The sequence below is a fragment of the Odontesthes bonariensis genome, chromosome 14 (genome assembly GCF_027942865.1).
Source record: "Odontesthes bonariensis isolate fOdoBon6 chromosome 14, fOdoBon6.hap1, whole genome shotgun sequence".
Lineage (NCBI taxonomy): Eukaryota > Metazoa > Chordata > Actinopteri > Atheriniformes > Atherinopsidae > Odontesthes > Odontesthes bonariensis.
The window spans coordinates 34,641,736-34,662,191 of record NC_134519.1 but is presented as its reverse complement, the minus strand read 5'-3'; the positions used below and the strand labels follow the sequence as shown (position 1 = coordinate 34,662,191).

The following is a 20,456-nucleotide window of genomic DNA, read 5'->3' as shown; positions in this document are numbered from 1 at the left end:
AATAATTCCACCTTTTAAAAATGGTTACAGTTATCATTTTGATGATTACAATTCATGATTTTCTAAAGTGCTTGGAAAGTGGTTTGTACAAAAACTTGTAAATTTGATTAAAAAAATTAATTAAACCGATATGGATTTAAGAGGAGGTTTATTACTGTCAAAACTGCAGGCTTATGGAATGAGGTAAAACGTGAAAGGATGGTGAAGTAATTTGAACAAAAGAAAACAATTTGTGCAGATTACCAATGAAGAATCAGAACTTAAAGAAAGCAGGGTCCCACAAGGTTCAGTGTTTGGCTCCAGACTTTTTATTTGACATATCCATGTCATTTGTGAAGTGTCCAAATTTATATACAAATTATCTTTGAAATGGAATCAAACACATTTTGTAAATTTTTGGTAACCAGAAAGAAAAGTTAGAAAGTTAAAGATGGTTTTTAACTTGAAATGGAATTTTTAGACATTATTCTAGATCACATTGGAACCACACATAGAATATATGTATATATATATATATATATATATATATATATATATATATATATATAAAGCAAGAGGTGTGTAAAAACATTGCCATTTTTGATAAAGTTCTGAAATACTTTGAATAGTTTTCTTATTCTTAATAACTTTGTGCTTCAAGACAGAAAACCAAAAAATACTGTGCTGAAGAAACAGTAAATCCATAAGAAGGAACACAAATCTAATATGAGGAGGAACAAGGAGGGGTTGATGATAAGAAAATGATCTGGCAAATGAGCAAAGGAACCTTGGTAGAAAATATGTTGAGGGAGCTAAAGATAAATAACTGACAGGTGTGGATACTGGAAACTGTTTCCACGCAGTGTTGGGATTGGTAGAGCAGGCACAAAAAAGTACAACAATGAATGGACTGGTTCGACAAAATAATACAGGCGGTAAACTATGGAGCATCCACTAATAAAAAGTAATGAACATAATAAGACCAAAACTAACCTTTGAAAGAGGTGACATTAACGTAACGTGATAAAAGTCCAAGAAACCGAAAGGAGGTCCACAGAAGAACCCACAGACCATGAATTCCTGTCATCATCTGTGGTCCACATCCAATCCAAGGAAGGAGCACAAAAACTTCATTTGCTTGTACATCTCAGTCGCCACTGCCGTTCACAGTTAATCTTCTACCATTCACACCTTACACACTATAAATTATTTTTTTATGATTCAGCCTTTAATGCCTTTATATTGTTTTTTTTTAAAAGCTAGGTCAGGTTACATTATTAATCTGATTGCACAAAGTTTAATCTTAAAAACTGATGAAAAGTGTCTAGTGTTGGCAGAAGTCCCACACAGAAAGGACCTAGCCAGGATTCAAACTAGCAACCCGCATGCTGTGAGGCAACAGTATAAACTACCACACCACCGCGCAGCCCATCTCAAGATCTCTTGGATCCGAAATAAAAAGTTGTAGGGAACAACAGGAATCCCATCCAATACCAATTTCTATGAATGAAAGGCAGAGGCAAGACTGATGAAAGGAATGGAATTGTTTGCAGCCAAAAATGCAGATTAATAATTCAGCTTGAAAATCTTATCTCCAAATGTTTAGGAGTAAAAGGATTTAAATGTCTGATATTCTATTCATGGTATTAGAATATCACTTCACCTGTTGACAGGCAACAAATATATGAAAATATTTCCACTAAAATGATCTTTATATATGTTTATTTAGGGGAAAGATTGTAAAATGCAAAATATCTAATGATATTTGTGGATTTCAAAGGATCAAATGTGTTCTCTTTTATATATTTTCAAGATTAAAACGTGTTTAAATGTAACAGTATATTCCAACCATAACAATATTTTAAACATAACTGATGCCAATCTTCCTAAAAAAGATGTTTCCAGATAGATTCTAATTGTAGATTTTATGTATATATATACATTTATGTAGAGATTAATAAATTCTAACCACACTTCTGTCTGAGTGGTTTTGTTAGCAGGAGATAAAAGTTTCTGTATGTCTTATTTACGTGCATGTAGTCTGTCTTTAGGTCAACCTTTACCACATGAAGGCACAAATGGTTTTAACTGTCCAACTCGTAAAGTGTTTCAATGTGCTTGCTCCATATGTTCTTAGACCTTCAGATCTGTCGCATGCCAGTTCTCTGATTTTTGTATTGTGCTGATGTGCTGGAGTGACTCTCAGACTATGTCTGAAATATTTGGCATCTAGTCCCCTTAATAAATGTGGAAGGTTGCATTATGTGACATCACGTTCATTAACACGTCATCCACACCTTGTCCCTTGACATGTCAAGCGGAATCAAAGTGTTGTCACATGTTTCGTCAAAGGACTCATCCTTTGCCCAATGCAACATCTCCCCTCTGCAGTTGATATTCAAAAAGAAAAAAATCAATCATCATACTGGCAACATTTTTTATTTTTGTTTATAATCTATAGGTGCACGTATCTTTTTTTCATTGGAGTTTCTTTTCAGAAACCACAAAGAAAAAACAAAACTCATTTGATCTTTGTTTTAAGATACATGATTATAGAAAAATATCTTATATTTTATGATTGTTTATGTATTTTAGAATAAATGATTAACTTAAAAAAGTACATTTCTTATGTGTGACTGTATCTACACTTAGTCTTTGCTCTAGTTTTTTTTATTAATATCCTAAAAACAAACTTGTATTATACATCAAACACAATAGTAGCGATTATATCCCTGAAAGTGAACAAAGACGCAAAAACACTCCTCAGTGGTGAACATGTTTTATTTCATGCCAGGAAAGGCACATTCTTACATTGAATCCAACTGTTTTTATAGGGTTCACGCAATGCATATATTCTGTTTCCCATTTAATAAAAGTAACCATAACATGAATACAATTTGTTAACCACGAAAATATTCAGCACATGTGACTATTTGTATTTGCACACTTGTAGCATAAGAGGAAGTCTGTGCACCCTGTAGTCCATAGTTTTACTCACCTTTAACACCAAAGGAGACATCAGCAGCTCAGATTGGTTATGCAAAGTCCATAGAGAATATATCTTTTTCAGCCATAACTACCAAGTCTGTTTATTACCTTTCTGTTTCATTCAAGTTGCATAAAATGAGTCATCTCTCAAAATGCATATATAATAGACCACCATCTTGAGCACAAATCTCTCTTTCTCCTTTGGGGAACTCATATTTCACTTTTAGCCCCTGAACAGCCAGTTTCTTATCCACCTATTTACACACTTTACTCAAAACAGTAAACTATCCAGTCAACAGATAACCACCGTCAGCGAGGAAATTAGTCTGTGCTTTTACTTGCACCTTACTGTCCCACTGTGAGACAAAACAGTATCCATAAATGAATATCTTTCACTGAGCAAAATTCCTTTAGTCTGACACAAAAATCAATAGATAGGGTGGACTGAACTAGTAGAGGAAAGCAATCCTGCTTTGCGTTTATCAGCTTAAAAACACAGCACCAAAAAGCAGTCAATACAACCACAATTTGTTCTGGAAGTTGCTGCTATTTCAGGATAACATGAACAGAATAATACTTACACATTGAGAGGAAGAATCCTTATTAAAGCAGAGTGTACTGGGAATTTTTTTTACATAACAGCGCACTGTACCGCAACTGTCAGCCCAAACCTCATATCTTTGATATTCTGAATTCATTCAGGGTCTCAGTACTTTTTCTATCCTTAGGATAATATATAATTGAAGAAATGGCTGAGGATTCCCTCTTGGTGTCAATGTTGTTTACAACCAGTTGCAACCAGCTGTCATAAATGTGTTGATCAATATTAATTGTCATGCAGGTATAATTAGATGAAACGGTGGCATTGTGCTCAGCACTGAGACATGGCTTTTTTATTGAGGATGGATATTTTGCCAGCATAATTGAACCATGATTGCGAACACTCGTGTTAGAGACGGTGCACACTGCACATCGTAAGATTAATTAGTTAATATGTGGCTGGATTACGACTGAACCTTTTTTTGTAGAATTTTCCTTGAATTGTTATAGAACTCATATTATCATCTGATGCAATCATTCATTAGATTGTGCGTGTACATCGGTATATTACTGGTATCATCATGTTACCGGTAGTTTAATGTCTTCCAACAACTTTTCACTACGAGTCAGGATTTGAGAATACATCATAATTATCAAGTCTCTCATCTTGTTATAAGCTGTACGTTACCACCAGTCTCTGAAAAGGAAGGTTCCACAGCTCAGTATTTATTATTCCTCCCTTTCCTGACCAAAAGTCGACCATTTTTCAAAGGTAAAACACCAGTTAGGTGAAGAAACACCAACATCTTTTGATGAATTTTGTATCTTCTTGGGTCCGTTTTTCATCACAAACACTTCATACACGAATCATGAAGGAACAGTCTTTTTAAGCACCAGGTACCATTTTGCAGACGTGACACAATGGAGCACAAACTGGCTTGACAAAGGGAAGAGGAAAGTGTGTGTTTGCATCCATTCCTCAAATGGAATGTTCTTTCCTGCTTTATCTAGGAGCACCAGTGGTCGTCCACATCCTTAACATGTGGCCCTACTCATAATCCCTCTTTGCCTGGGAGCCATAAAAGCACATGCCAACTGCCAAAAGGCCCTACATCTGCTTCTGTGATAAAAGTAGTTTCCTTGAAGGTTATTTGTCCATAGACTTATTGATTTTCAGTGAGTTAATAATGTCACAGACAGAAACTGTCTTCTCTGTATCTGTCTTGCAGCTGTCTTTTCTGGACATGTCAGGCTCCCATAGAAAGAACTCATGGAGGAGGGTGTTGACGGTGTCAGGACACTCCATCATGACCATGTGACTTCCCTCCTCGATGACTTTTAGAAATGCAAACAGAAGGATCTACAAAAACAGACCCAAATTAAATGCAAGATATTACAACTGAAAGTGTTACACAAATGTAATAAATACGACAAGCCTGCTCTCATTCATATATATGACTGAAGATGTACGATACCTCTGCCATGCGCTGGTCTTCATCCATGGGCACAAACTTGTCACACATGCCGTGAACCAACAGAATGGGCACGGTGAGCTCGGCATGGTAGACCTCATCCCCCTCAGGCCAGTACTGACCGCTCATCATAGCTCGGAGGACAAAGGGAGACACATTGAAAGCATTGCCCTGCTTCAACAACTGCTTCTCTTTGGCACCTTGGCGAGCAAATCCAGCTCTGAAGGTTAGAATATAGCAGTGGTCAGTTTATCTTTTATTTTGAAATTGTTTTCACATCATGCCATTTTGTACTGTGGTATGTCACCATGGCATCTTAGAATGCAGCTCTTACTTTAGGAAGCTCCAGGCCAGACAAGGCGACAGACAGTGAAGGACACAAGATGGTAGCTGGAAGATGGAGCAGAGGCTGGGCTCCAGAGCTGTGGGACCTCCTCCATTGATCATCACCACCTTATGGACTAGATCAGGATATTCATGGGCCAGGAAGGTGCAAAATGATACCCTGGAAGAGATATTATGGGATGGTTGCAGCATAGTAACAACATCCTAATCACTGCAAGAAAGATAATTTTGACTATCTGTGGTACTGATACCAAAGCTGAGTCATTTATGACAATAGCAAAAGTCCTTACCCATATGAGTGGCCAATGAGAATGTTGCGTTTCCGGGCGTATCTCTTAAAGATGGCACGAAGGTCCTCTGCTAGAGCATAAAAGGTATATGCCGCTGCTATCTGCGGGGCAGTGCTAGCTCCATGTCCGGCCAGGTCCGGCGCTATGACCTCATAGCCCAGGCGAGAGAAGAAGTCCAGCTGGCTGCTCCAAATGTCCAGAGAGCCTCCCACGCCATGCACAAAGAACAAGGCTACATCCGAGTGCGTCCCTTTGCAGCTTGAGATAACTCGCTTTGAGTCAATTAGCACGGTGCGCTTGGGCTTCCGGCGGCGGCGCCGAGGAGGCGGAGCAGGTTTCTGTTCTCCAGAAGGTAAGGGACCTGGAGGAGGGGCAGGGTTCGGGTCGGGGGATGAGGCTATTTCTTTGTAGTCAGCCAGCTCCACCTCCACTGTGCTACAAGGCTCTAAGTCTCCATCCTGACACTGCAGGATCTCAGAGTGCAACACATCCCCCAGATTCTCGATCACCAGCTGACCATTGCGATAAACTGTAATCTTCCGCTTGCAGTGGACACTCGTGCTGTTGTTGGTAGGATCTTCAGGGGAGGCATCATCATTCCCATCACAATCCACATCTGTCTTTTCCTTCCCTGCATCTTGCTTTTCCGTGTCAATGGACTGACGCTCAGGGATGATGTGCCGCACCCGCAGGACTCTCCCTGGCTTCACCTCCACAAACTCAAAACCATCTGAAGGTTCTGATGACTCGAGAGGCAGGACCAGATTGGCAGCCTTCCCCGTCAGGCAGCACAGTATCCCGTCAGTAATGCTGGTCAGCATGATACTTTCCTGCACTCACAACATCACACAGACACAAAACAACAGTTCATCACTAAAATGCATCATTCAAAATAAACACTTAAGTATTGGTTATTGGTTTTCATAGCTTTAGTTTACTCAAGCATTTGAAATGAGATTAGAAATTAGGCTTAGCTTGAGTCCTATAAAATCCAATCCAAGCTGTTCCCTAGCAACAGAGTACGAATGAAATGCTCTTCTATCCTTTTCTCAGATGTAGACCGAACTGAAGGACCTAAAGAATAAGGATGCCTTAAGTCTGACAATGTGCAAATCCAGCCAAAGCAAGTGTTGTAGTAAAGTTCCACTAACACACTCACCTGGTAAAGGCAGCTTTACACTGTTACAGTTCACCTCCATCAACAAAAAGGAAACAATGCTCCTTTCGTATCAGAGTTCCAGTGTCAGCAAGGACTGACTATTAACAATCTGATCTAGATATTTGCTATTAATAACCCCTCCTTTTCACATGGGCAGGAGCAGGGTGTATATAAATAGCACACGCTAGTCACAGGGCATGACTTTGTGCACGTCTCATGACAGTATGATAGCAGTTTTCCTAATGTTTCTTTTGACGATGGAAATGAGAGAAAAAACAGTTTTAGTTCCCGCTGAAGTCAACTAGACTGCCATTTGCCAGCAGTGCAAGCAAAGCGTTGCTGGTGCTAAAGTTTGATCCAAACACAGGCTGTCTTATCTGTAGGAAACAGAGCGGGAAGAGATACATCAGTGCATGACAAGGCTTTTATTTTATAAACTACCAACCAGAGTACACTTCGCAGCAGAGCTTAAAGAAAATCAGCTATTATGTGCAGATCATAGCTTGAGCCATGGACACATAAGACATATAATATACATGAATAAGGTTTTGAACCTTATCTTAGAGAAGGTCGTATGCGTCCTTCTCTCTGTGAACCTGTCTCTGTGGACCTGTCTCTGTGAACCTGTCTCTGTGAACCTGTCTCTGTGGACCTGTCTCTATGGACCTGTCTCTGTGGACCTGTCTCTATGGACCTGTCTCTGTGGACCTGTCTCTGTGAACCTGTCTCTGTGAACCTGTCTCTGTGGACCTGTCTCTATGGACCTGTCTCTGTGGACCTGTCTTTGTGAACCTGTCTCTGTGGACCTGTCTCTGTGAACCTGTCTCTGTGAACCTGTCTCTGTGAACCTGTCTTTGTGGACCTGTCTCTGTGAACCTGTCTCTATGGACCTGTCTCTGTGGACCTGTCTCTGTGAACCTGTCTCTGGAACCTGTCTTTGTGAACCTGTCTCTGTGAACCTGTCTCTATGGACCTGTCTCTGGAACCTGTCTTTGTGAACCTGTCTCTGTGAACCTGTCTTTGTGAACCTGTCTCTGTGAACCTGTCTCTGTGACCCTGTCTCTGGAACCTGTCTTTGTGGACCTGTCTCTGTGGACCTGTCTCTGTGGACCTGTCTCTGTGAACCTGTCTCTGGAACCTGTCTCTGTGAACCTGTCTCTGTGGACCTGTCTCTGTGAACCTGTCTCTGGAACCTGTCTTTGTGGACCTGTCTCTGTGGACCTGTCTCTGTGGACCTGTCTCTGTGAACCTGTCTCTGGAACCTGTCTCTGTGAACCTGTCTCTGTGAACCTGTCTCTGTGGACCTGTCTCTGTGGACCTGTCTCTGTGAACCTGTCTCTGGAACCTGTCTTTGTGAACCTGTCTCTGTGGACCTGTCTCTGTGAACCTGTCTCTGGAACGCAGACTGCAGGCTCCTCACCCATGTTGACACTGGGACTGCATTGCAGAACACAGAATATGTCTGCCAAGTCTTACAGAAACACACATCTGGAACACTTTGTGCTGCTAGATTTACACATTGATGTCCAATGCTGCGCACTCGTACTGAGCGCAACTAACTGCACGTGCACACGCACAGCTGATTTGCAAAAAAAAAAGACAATTTAACCTACTTTCTGCTCAGTGCACAAATCTCAAGTGGCGGCTGGCTGCAGACAGTGATAGCGGCTGATTTCTGCAATAAAAAGCAGTTACATACCGAAGCACATAGTGCAATATATAGGCCTCGTAATTTACGTCTTAAAGCAGATATCTAGCGCGTGGCAGTCTTTAGTAATATTGTAGCGTGCAGCCTGTATAATGGATAGGTCGACAAGTCACAGGGCAAATGGATGCTATACTGGGAGCCGTATATCTTGCAAAGCGTGCTGATGACAACATGTTGTGCCATAAACAGAAGCTCATCGTGATGCAACAAACATCGATTCCTTACCTGCAGAATCCCAGATGATCACCGATGATCAAGGTGATACGCAACCTGCGCTAAAAGAGGACAGTCAAGGGCCGACGCAGCTGAACTGAGAAGAACGTCGCATTTGGCGCAACAATTTGTCTACGCAAGAGATGCTGCAAAAGAGTGAGAGCCTGTGAGCCTCTTTGGACTGCCAATACAAGACACGCAGGTGCTTGAATCGGTAAAGCATGCATCCATCAATTTGTGCCAATTGCATTTCAGTGCGATACCCGTTATGATAACAAATGTCCTCTCCCTCCCTTCAGTATCCACTGCGTAACCGTGCCCAGCCCTGCCCAGCCCCGCTGCCCTTGAATCCGCAGCAGCAACAGCAATCTTCGGGCAACATCTCTGCTGAGTGGCGGTGAGGAGGGCGAATGGAGGGCAGTTGTATTCTGAGAGGAAGCCAATGAGAGAAGCCCATTTCCTTGTTGCTAAGGCTGAGAGAATAACAAAAAAGCATGCGTGGCTGTGCTTTGCGCTCAGAAACTGTAATGATGTTCCAACTAATCTAAAAGGATGATACATGATCATAACATGTATGATTTTATTTCAAAATCTGCAGATGATTTTAAACCCCCATAACTGCGTAATCATAAAGTGTATCAAAGAGTCCCTGCGCTGCTGCATCATTGAGGGAAGACATGACCTCTAATCGATACACTTGTCACCAACGGTGTCACCACATACTGGTGGTGCTGCTTGGACAATCATTGAATAGCCAACTGTGGCAGCCCTTAGTCCATCAGCCTGTATATTACCCTGATGCCTCAAGAAGACCCTGTTTGCCATCACCTCGGCTTCTCGTGTTGTTTTGAGGAACCTTGTAATTATCTTTTTAAGCAAGCTTTGTCCTTTCTACAAGTTCCTTCTACAAATTTCTAGGACTGCCTCCCTTTACCTAAATTAGGAACATCCTGTCCCATAATGATGCAGAAAAACTAACTCATGCATTTGTTTGCTCAAGATTGGAGTACTGCAGTTGATACACCAAGAATCCCTAAAAATATCTACAGCTGAACTAAAATGCTGCACCGAGGGATTTGGCAAGGGTTGAATTCTTGATTGAATTTAAAATTCTTCTCCTCACATATTAAGCTCTTCATGATCGAGAAACATTTTGCAGCCTGGATTCCTAAAACAGTTTGGGATGCTGTGTAAAATGTAAAAACACAATGACATTTTTTTTCAAATCTCATATTCCAATATACAATTAAAATGTAGAAAGCATATCAAGTGTTGGAAATGGGACAGCTACCATTTTCTTAAAAATATTAGCTTCTAGCAAAACATCTGAAAACAGTTTGGAGAGGACCATGCTTACCACTGTGTAGCATCCCCTCTTCTTTTAACAGCAATCTGTAAGCGACTGGGCACTGAGGAGACCAGTTGTTGTCCCACTCTGGCCTGATTTGGAATTCTAGCTGCTGAACAGTCCTGGATCTTTCTCGTTGTATTTGGAGTTTTGTTACGCACTAAATGTTTTCAGTTGGAGAAAGTCCTGGACTGCAGGCAGACCAGTCCATCAACTGGAGCTTATAACTACGAAGACATGCTGTTGGAATAGATGCAGTGTGTTGTTTAACATGGTCTGGCTATAATATGAGAGGCTTTCCTGGGAAAAGAAGTAAAGTGTATATATATTGCTCTGAAACCTGCATATTCCTTTCACCATTGATGGTGCCTTTGCAGATATGCAACTTGCCAGTTCCATGGGCACTAATGCACCTCCATACCACCAGAAATGCTGGCTTTGAGCACTGATAACTAGCTGGATGTTCCCTCCACTCTTAAGTCTGGAGGATGCAGCGTCCATGATTTCAAAATAGTATTTTTGTTTTGATTTTGTCAGCAGTTTTGATTAATCTGACCATAGAACAGTTTTCATCTCAGTCCATTTTAAATAAGCTTTGGTCCAGAGAAGGCAGCAGGGTTTATGGATCATGCTCACATATGGCTTCTTCTTTGCATGAGCTTTGTTTGCATTGGTGGATAGCACAGAGAACTGTGTTGACAGACAACGATTTCTGAAAGTGTTTGTGGGCCTGCGCAGGGTTTAATGCAGTGCTGCTTGAAGACCTGAAAATCACAGGCCTCCAAAATTGTTGGCTGTGTCCCTTGCGCAAAAAGATGTCTCCGGATTCTCAGAATCTTTTGAAGATATCACGTTGCAATTTGATGTTAAAAGACATTATTCTGAAACTGCTCCACAAATAATCAACTCACTATCCATTTAAGACGATGTGTAGTTAAGACAGTAGAAATGTACAAAGCACCACCAATCAACATTAACACAGTAGAGCTTGGGACATATGCACAGTCAGACAACTCATGGGAATTCCTACGGATCTTGACTCATCACATCACATAGGACCAACAAGGAGCAAAATAAGATTACATTATAGTATACAGTAGTGTGTGTGTGTGTCATAGAAAAACAGAAAAGTCCAGTTCCTCGTTGAGTCCAGGAAATGTCACCTGTAAAGTGTCAATCCAGAAGGATTCTCTCTGGGCCAATGTCCTTAGTCTATCACCCCCCCCTGATGTTTTTTTGGAGTAGTTCTCTAGTTGTACTTCATTGTGTCATTTTGTGTTATTGTATGTCAAATGGTGTAGTTTCTGTCATGTGATTTACATGTCTCTGTGACTTTAAAAAAACACACCTGTATGCCTTACTTTTAATTAGCCCTGAAGAAGGTCGCACGCGACCGAAACGCGTCGGCTTGTTTGGATGTCCATGATTTAATAAAGGACTTTTAAAGGACTTCAGAGTGCCTCGGACCACTTCTCTTTTTACCTCAAGTATGCTACTTTGGATACCGATGAGCACCTGAAGATTTTTATTGCCCCACAGACGCAACTTATTCTCTCTCTCTCTCTCTCTACATTAGAAATTCGTATTCGAACTCTGATGGCACAGAAAAACTTTCACACTGCTGGGACCTTTCATGGTGCACCTGTTCTCAAACTGCTCTCTTTACTGTGTAATCTCTACCATACCAGTATGGTTGTCATTATGTTGTGTTTCTCTCCCTTTTTTTCTTTCTTATAACAGGAATCCACTAGTTTATAGTGTGTCTGTGTTTATCTGTGCCCTCCAACCAGTCGAAGCTGAATTGGTTTCTGCTCGAGGTTTCTCTCTGCCAAAGGCAGTTCTCCTTCCCACTCTCGCCCACAAGCAAAAGATTCAGTAAGCTTGGCAGGTTTAATGAATTGGCCATGTATGCACACAACTACGATGCACTTCCGACCAATAGTCTATATTTCCACATTCTCTCTTTTTTTAAAAAAGAAAAATCAGCTCCATGTCGGATCCTTCGGTTAACTTGGTCACAAAAGCGTTTTATTGGTTAAACGCAGCAAACTATCCAGCATGAAGCGCTTCAATTGGCTGAAGTCTAAGCCAATGAGTTTGCTTCATATAGCGAGTCTTCCTGGCAGATCTGTGACTTTCACCGCCTGCATGTTGGTGTCAACTTAAAGTTTATTCCATATCTCAAAATGAATTTGATACGATCGTCTTTTTGTGGCCTGCGTGGGATGACCAACTTAAGCAGGTGAGAGTTCACATAAGAAGATAGTTAACTGTCGTGTTTGTGTACAATGCTAACACTAAAAAGCTAGCTTGGCATTACACCAGCAGCGGTAAGCAGGGAAGGAGCTCTATATCTACAATTTAATTCAGAAATTGCGATTTAATGACAGCAAATCCAGTCAGGGTTAATAAGATGAACCTATAACCGATGATCGTGATGAAACTGCTGATCCAAAACCACGAGAACCCATCGTCACTCGTTATGTATTCCTACCCAAAGCCAAGGGCAGCACGGGCTATCACTCAGACTTTTTATGTAACATCATTTGTGTATGTTGCAGTTTTACACCGAGCCCCACGCTTTGTAACGGAACAGATGCGTAGCTCCCACTTTTCGTGTGTACAGGCGAAACAATCTGTATCATAAATGTTTCTAAACCATATGATGCCATTTATTTGAAGAGCAGCTGGACTCTCTTTTCGCACATTAACACATATCATCATTATGTTTATGCTAAGAGACACTAGAAGAACTTCTATTTTATATAGCACCTTTCATAGCAAACAAAATTGCGAAGAGAAAACAAGTTCATATATGGATACAAAAAGTGACATCGGGCCAATCAACTAAAAGCCTGTCTAAAGAAGAATGTCTTTAGCTGCTTCTTAAAAGAATCCATAGACTCCGCCTCAAGAAGGGACACAGGCAGCTTGTTCCATAATTTAGGAGCAAAAGCCTGGAAAGACAAGTCTCCTCTGGTTTTAAAGAAAGTCCTTGGGACCATGAGGAGGTTCTGGCCAGAGGACCGAAGGGAGCGGCTGGAGCTGTAGGGACACAGCAGATCAGAGACATAACTGGGGGTCTGCCCGTGCAGGGCTCTAAAAGTCAACATCAAAATTTTAAAGATTGGCGTAATATGAGTCCGTCTGCTTGATCCTGTTAAAAGTTGAGCCACTGCATTTTGGACCATTTGAAGACGATTTAAAACAGATTTGTTAAAACAAATGAAAAGAGAATTGCAATAATCCACACGTGAAGAGATAAAAGCGTGAATCACAATTTCCAGGTCAGAGTTGGACAGGATTGGCCTTAACTTTGCAACTACACGTAGATTTTATTGTTATAAACGACTAGAACTTTAGGGAGATCCCAGTTGTGTTGAGTGCAGTTATTTTTCAGTCTTTGCTCTTCCAACAGCATCCCTACAGTAAGCGAGGCTTCTCACGTCAGATCATTCTGCAACTGGAATGTACTCAGCACATCTGCAAGACCTCAGATTTCAAGACTTCCCATACCGCTTTCTTCACAAGCAGAGGGTTCCGAGGTGTTCCAGCAGCTTCCGTGGCACTACCAGCAGGTACGGACCGGGAAGAGAGGCACCGAGTATCAGCCCAAGAACATCAAGCGCAAAAGAACCCATGGCTGGATCAAGAGGCTCAGCTCACAAGGTGGCATTGAGGTGATTCTACGGCGTATTTTGAAGGGACGCAAATCACTCTCACATTGAAGGCTCCGGTTGGATAACTTGCAAGACTTTCTAGAAACAATCGCTAGCTCTTAAATATGTGCTCAGAATGCCACAAAGAACTTGTGTGTTGGATTGTCTGTCTATGCTGGGGGGGTTTTGAGTTTTGCATGAGAGGAGAATGACAGGTAATCTGAGTCAGCCTTTTGAAAAGAATAAGAATCGACTTTGGTTAAGAAGAAGCCTGACAGTTCCAACCACCCACCACTGAGTTTTGGTCAGAATCATTAAATGTTTGTTTTTCTCTGTGATATTTTTTGGTTCAAATGCAAAATGTTGAATAAAATGATTTTGCAAAATCAGTTTTGTTGCTCTGAAATGCAAATTCCATTGCTAGCTGATTGCAGGATCTACAGAACATCCACACACAGGTTTATATCCAATTCTTTCTTGTCCCAAGCAACATAGTTTTAACCATCAAATAGCAGATAAGATTCAACATCCTGATTAGTAAGTAAGCTTTATTTGTACAGCGCCTTTCACAGACCAGGGTCACAAAGCGCTTTACAGTTACAATAGAAACACAAAGTTAGGAAGTACATACAAGTATAAGTTTAAAAGGCCAAGGCAACTCAGTGACAATCATGGCAGCCCTAAGACAATTAAGCAAAAACCTGAACAAATAAATAGGTCTTAAGTTGCCTTTTGAAGGCGTCAACAGACTCCATGGAACGCAGAGAGAGCGGAAGCTCGTTCCACAGCCTGGAAGGATCGGTCTCCTCTGGTCCGGAAATGAGTGTGTGGCACCATCAGTAGGTTCTGATCCACAGACCTCAGATCCAGAGCTGGGGTGTAAGGCTGGATCTGATCACTGATGTAGGGTGGAGCCTGACCATGCAATGCTCTGAAAGTTAAAACCAAAATTTTAAAATTTATCCTAGAGGAAACTGGCAGCCAATGAAGAGCTTTAAGAACAGGGTTTGAGTGAGTCCTCCTATTAGAGCGGGTCAGAATTCTGGCTGCAGAGTTTTGCACTAACTGCAGGCGAGACAGCTCCTTCATGTTCAGACATGAAAACAGGCTATTACAATAGTCCAAACGCGAAGATATAAATGCATGAATGATCAGCTCCAAATAATTTTGTGACACCGTTTTCCTGAGTTTGGAGATTTTCCTCAGTTGAAAAAAGCAGTTTTTGCTCAGCTGTTTGCAGTGTTGCACTAATGACGTGTCTTTGTCAAACACAACACCCAGGTTTCTGAGGCTCGGTTTAACAGACTGGCCCAAGTCACCCAAGTACTGGTTAATCCCTGGAATGGAGTCATCAGGGGCAATAACCAGTGTTTCTATTATTTATGAGTTATTATCACTCAAAATGATAGTATCAGTTTACAAACTGTTAGCAGGAGTACTACTAACGCAGCAGGAGTCCAACAGTCGCAAACACAGAAATAGACCAGGCGATTTCTCTCTTCAGCCTCTAGGGCATATTTATATTATTTAGCAAACAAAACTGCTCGTCCAGCCAACCAATAGCAGAGAAGACAAGAGAACACTCATATATATATATATATATATAGGGGATGTGACGTCACCTATCAGAGCACATCTCCTATCAAAATCAATAGCACCCCCTTGTGGTGTGGAATAGGTAAGTGGTACAGAGTACACATTTGTCAATCATACATATGTCAACACAAACTTTAAAGGGATAGTTCGCCTCTTTTGACATGAAGCTGTATGACATCCCATATTAGCAATATCATTTATGAACATTGACTTACCCCCTGCTGCGTCCTGTGAGCCGAATTCCAGCTGAGTTTTGGGGTCCACGAAGCTAGTCCGGCTAGTTGGCTGGGGGCACAAAAATAAAGCGTTTTGCTTCTCAAAAAAATATCCGTTCAAAAGAGTAATACATTTGCATCACAAAATCGTTGTCCAGGAAAAAGTTAGACCTCACTTCGCTTGGCGCCATTTTTGCCTCCCTTGATATCAATGCGTCCAATGTAAAACTGTGCAGACCGAAGAGCAGAGCGAGCAGTCCCCTGCTTCCGAGCAGTAAACACCGTAACAGGTGCAGCTATCGCTAGTTGGCTAGGTAGTGCTCGGTCTGTTCTTCTGGACAACGATTTTGTGATGCAAATGTATTACTCTTTTGAACATATATTTTTTTGAGAAGCAAAACTGCTTTTTGCGGACGATTTGGTTCTGTTGGCGTCATCAGGCCGTGACCTTCAGCTCTCACTGGAGCGGTTCGCAGCCGAGTGTGAAGCAGCTGGGATGACCATCAGCACCTCCAAATCTGAGACCATGGTCTTCGGCCGGAAAAGGGTGGAATGCTCTCTCCGGGTCGGGAATGAGATCCTTCCCCAAGTGGAGGAGTTCAAGTATCTCGGGGTCTTGTTCACGAGTGAGGGACGAATGGAACAGGAGATTGACAGACGGATTGGTGCGGCGTCTGCAGTGATGCGGGCTCTGCACCGGCCCGTGGTGGTGAAGAAGGAGCTGAGCCAGAAGGCGAAGCTCTCGATTTACCGGTCAATCTATGTTCCTACCCTCACCTATGGTCACGAGCTGTGGGTAGTGACCGAAAGAACGAGATCCCCGGACCAGCGGAAGATAATGGATGGATGGATGGAAGGACGCAGCAGGGGGTAAGTCAATGTTCATAAATGATATTGCTAATATGGGATGTCATACAGCTTCATGTCAAAAGAGGCGAACTATCCCTTTAAGAGTTGTATTGCAACTACATTTTTTTTAAATCTCTGAATTTAATTTTCAAAATGTTATTTGACCTTGATCTTTTCAACTATAGCAGTACTTTAAGTATTCCAATCATTTGAAAGTACCAATACATCAATGTAAAAGTACTAATTTAATTATAATTATTCTCCCCCCGTTGCATAGGACACACAACTCGACAGATAGCTAACAGATGACTCATTAATTCTGACCTTGGGCGCATTACCTCCAATATCCACAATGTGTCGCCAAACTGCAACTACAACTGACCACAAAATATACACCACAAATGGCATGGCATCCATAGGTGACATTACAATAATTAAAAGTCTGTAACTGCAATCCCTTTCAAGTATGAGTGCATACGTTTTGGAAGCAAAATGCAAAAAAAGGAATAATACGAAATAATAGTGTAGTGTGTATCTTTTAAATGGAAGGAAAAGCGGGAGAGAGTTCTGTTACATGATGTGAGGTTTATTATTAATCGCGGACAAAATAAATGCGCGACGGAGACAAATTAACTCACTAACATTAATGTGCTGATTGATGTACAGCCTGAAATGTAATTCAGCATTCAATAACTGTATCAACCATATGACTAAGGTGGGCATAGACCAGGGGTGGGCAACCTTTAACACTCAAAGAGCCATTCAGACCTAGCCTGACTACGTCATACTCACGATTCTAGTCAGAATGTGAGTCTGATACCGCTCAATAGAGTTTTGAGTATCGAGCGTGTTTCAACCGAACCAGGAGAAAAAATGCCTCTTCGCTCAATTGGATAGACCTACAACCAATCAGAGCAACGTAGTATGTGACGTAGATTAAGCGACACGCACTTGTTGTAGGAAGGACGGCAAAAACACCTTTTCTAACGATAAAAGCCTTTATCGCGTTCCTCTGTTCGTCTTTCGAAATGAATGCAATGTGGATATCCACAGACTCGATGGCAGAATCTACATACCCTAGCTCTCCAGCAGCAGCCATGTTTGTTTTAAACGAAGTCAAACCAAGCGCTCTTTAGTGACGTAGTCGATAATGTCCCTGTTGATCATCTGTCCATCATCGTATAAAGCCCGCCCTGGCAATCTGATTGGGTCGACTGATTTGATGTCGGGCATAATGATTTCCCAACTGAGCAGAGCCAGACTGAACTTCCTGACCAAAAATTTTATGGGCGGGGCTAAGTTCGGCTGGCACCCAGGCTAATTCGGACCCGGTTTCCACGGAAAAGAAAACACTGGGAGCCGCAAATGCTTTTTCACATCTAAAATGAAGATATTGTTTTTTTTACCTTTACGCTTTGTATAAACAACTATAGTGTGTTGCTTATGAAATCCATGAAGTGCTACAGAGAAAATTACGTTTTATTTCTGTAATGAAAACATCTTGAACTCTTAAAAGAACAGACTGAGTTGAAGGTCTCTTTCTCACCACAAATGAGGCATACTGGTCAGCCACTCTCCTCAGAGGTAAATGCAAATGAATCTGCAGGCATCATTAAATGTTTTATTTTCTTTAGATATTCTTATTTTCTTACATTTCTCCATACTGGGCCTACCTGGGGTTGAAAGTCTCCATAAATGCAAAGCGTTTTGTCGGGCATATACCGGCTTTCGCCGAGTGTGACGCATATTTTGAGCGACAATAAAAATAATAAAATATAATTTTATTTTAATATTTCAATATCACAACAATCTTCATCTTAAAGGTGGGGTATGAGATCTTGGAAAAACGGTTCCTGCAAGCTATATTTTTGAAAATACACAACCTTGCCTCTCCCTTCAGCCCACCCCTCGAAACCACGCCTTCAAAACACATGAACGAGTCACGAGTCAGTGAACGCGCAGGGGGGAGGGGTGAGGGGGACTGACGGTTGATTGGCATGTCAGAATCCAATAGAAGTAACTCTCATCATTACTTCTATTGGTCAGACATTTCCTCTTGCTACACCCTCTACAATGGACTAAAATATTAAATTTTTTTTCCAAACATTCTATTTTAGTGGGTGCAATGGGGTCGTGAGGAGGTTTTCAGACAATATGATAAAAAATGCTCCAGAAAACATATCATACCCCACCTTTAAGGATGAAAGAGCCGCATGCGGCTCCGGAGCTGCGGATTGCTGACCCCCGGCATAGACGCTATGCTCGCCGCTGGATCAGAGCGGTGAATCCGACATGTCTGCCGTAAAATGGTGCGCAGACTCTCCGCATACTTCTTGCGCCATTAGTTAGTTTGCAAGCATCATGTTACTATTGAAGCTGCAGAAAGCGAACAGGATTTAAAATTTCTGTGCAATGTATTATGTCTAAGTAGAAGCTTAAATTTTATTTCTGTATTCAAGATTATTTGAAAATGTATTGAAGCGTAAAGGGGAATGCATCACTTGTTAGAGCTGTTAGCAACTCTGAAATGTTACCCATTCACTTCTTGAAGCATAGAGTAGCATAAAATGTAAATACTTAGGTGAAGTACAAGCACCGAAGTATTGTGCTTAAGCATAGTGTTTCGCACGATGTAGTTGGTCACTCTCCATCACAATGTACAGAACATAGATATGTATAGAATGGCTAGATGTGTTATGTCTGAGTTTAGAACGTCCGCACAAGTCGGCCATCTTACCACAGGGTGAGATGTCCGGGAGACAGTCAAACCTGAGGTGACCTGAGTTACGGTAAGTGATCTGCTCTGACGCTATTACTCTTATCTTGCAGAAATCTCTACGATTTTACACTATTTTACATACTAAAATACCCTGTGCGATATTTTATTTATTCGGTCATCTGTGCTATAATTCACGTCACTACTGTGCAATATCTTATCTTATAATGCCACGAGCTTGATGGCTAAAGAGACAAACGTCTGTTCATCATTAGAAATATTATTCCGCTGTACAGGTAGGCAAAAGGAATAAGCTTACCTGCTAACATCTTGTATAGCCTATATTCTTTTTTACACTTTGTTTTAGATTATTCTATATTAATTATATTTTAATTATCCATCCATTATCTATACCGCTGAATCCGTCGATCGGGTCGCGGGCGGGCTGGAGCGTGTTTAGAGCTACCGGGGACTTGAATTTCCCTGAGGGAGTCATCCCAAGGGATAAATAAAGTTGAGTCATGGGGCAAATAAACGTGAAATATTTACGTTTTTATTTAAAAAAATAAATATGGACTTCGTTTGTAATGTGATAATTAGCTTAATACTTTGATGTTTATAATAACCTAAACGTTTGAGAATTAAGCAAGTTATGTCTTGAATGTTTCACCATCAACACAATGTTGTCGGCGAGAGAGCTGCCTGTGGTAAGATGGCGGCCATCTGCGGACGTTCGACTCCGTTGACCAGAAACGCGGACGAGACATCTAGCCATATCTATGGTACAGAATCAGTAATGAAAAGTGCGTGCGATATACTTCCGTTGTTTTCAAGCTTCAAGCACAGCCCTTTTACAGACAGCCGTTCCACTTCCTATTCGCCCCGTTATAAAAAAAATTGGCTGCAGTTCAGTTGATTTTCTCTGGGGGCGCTGGCGAGCGAGTGCAGAATGACCATTTTCCATAGGGCTGGCGCTAATAACTCAAAAAATGTCCCCGCTAGCGGCTGAAACCTGAAAATAATACTGTGATTTCTGACAGAGGGATGTGGATTTATATCGAAAGTACAATAACCTGGGAGTTATGGCTTTCTGTTTTCTTACAGGTCTGGCATTTGCGAGTCAGTATCCGCTAGCATCTAGCTAACGGAATCTGAATAACGCACGGCTGATTACGACCGGCTGCTTTACGGCATTCGTCTACTGTGCCCAGGGCTCTCAAGTCTCACGCACAAAATAGAATTTCTCAGCCAATCAGAAAAGAGAATTTCTTGTTGCCGGGTGAGGTCTGAAATAGCTTTCAGCTGCAAGCACCCGTGCTTGCAGCTGAAGCTCGTTGTAGACGAGCTGGAGGTGGAAGAGAACCGTCAGGATCATCAGC

The 20,456-nt window shown here is 41.6% G+C and overlaps 2 protein-coding genes across 3 annotated transcripts; one reads left to right on the top strand and one right to left on the bottom strand.

Annotated features, from left to right (window-relative positions):
* Positions 1 to 2,752: 2,752 nt before the first annotated feature.
* On the bottom strand, positions 2,753 to 9,066 carry abhd8a (abhydrolase domain containing 8a). Of its 2 annotated transcripts, none has more exons than XM_075484165.1 (5): positions 6,774 to 7,468; positions 5,615 to 6,444; positions 5,314 to 5,484; positions 4,983 to 5,199; positions 2,753 to 4,867 (listed from the first exon to the last, which is right to left on the bottom strand). In XM_075484165.1, exons 2-5 carry the CDS (start codon positions 6,433 to 6,435, stop codon positions 4,655 to 4,657), a joined length of 1,422 nt encoding a protein of 473 aa, XP_075340280.1. In that variant the 5' UTR covers positions 6,436 to 6,444; positions 6,774 to 7,468; the 3' UTR covers positions 2,753 to 4,654. The 2 variants fall into 2 exon arrangements, with proteins under 2 accessions (XP_075340280.1, XP_075340279.1); XM_075484164.1 differs by lacking the exon at positions 6,774 to 7,468 and adding an exon at positions 8,707 to 9,066 and having other exon boundaries at positions 2,754 to 4,867.
* A 3,067-nt stretch (positions 9,067 to 12,133) lies between these two features.
* On the top strand, positions 12,134 to 14,090 carry mrpl34 (mitochondrial ribosomal protein L34). The gene is made up of 2 exons (XM_075484166.1): positions 12,134 to 12,284; positions 13,461 to 14,090. Exons 1-2 carry the CDS (start codon positions 12,229 to 12,231, stop codon positions 13,768 to 13,770), a joined length of 366 nt encoding a protein of 121 aa, XP_075340281.1. The 5' UTR covers positions 12,134 to 12,228; the 3' UTR covers positions 13,771 to 14,090.
* The last annotated feature ends 6,366 nt before the right edge of the window (positions 14,091 to 20,456 follow it).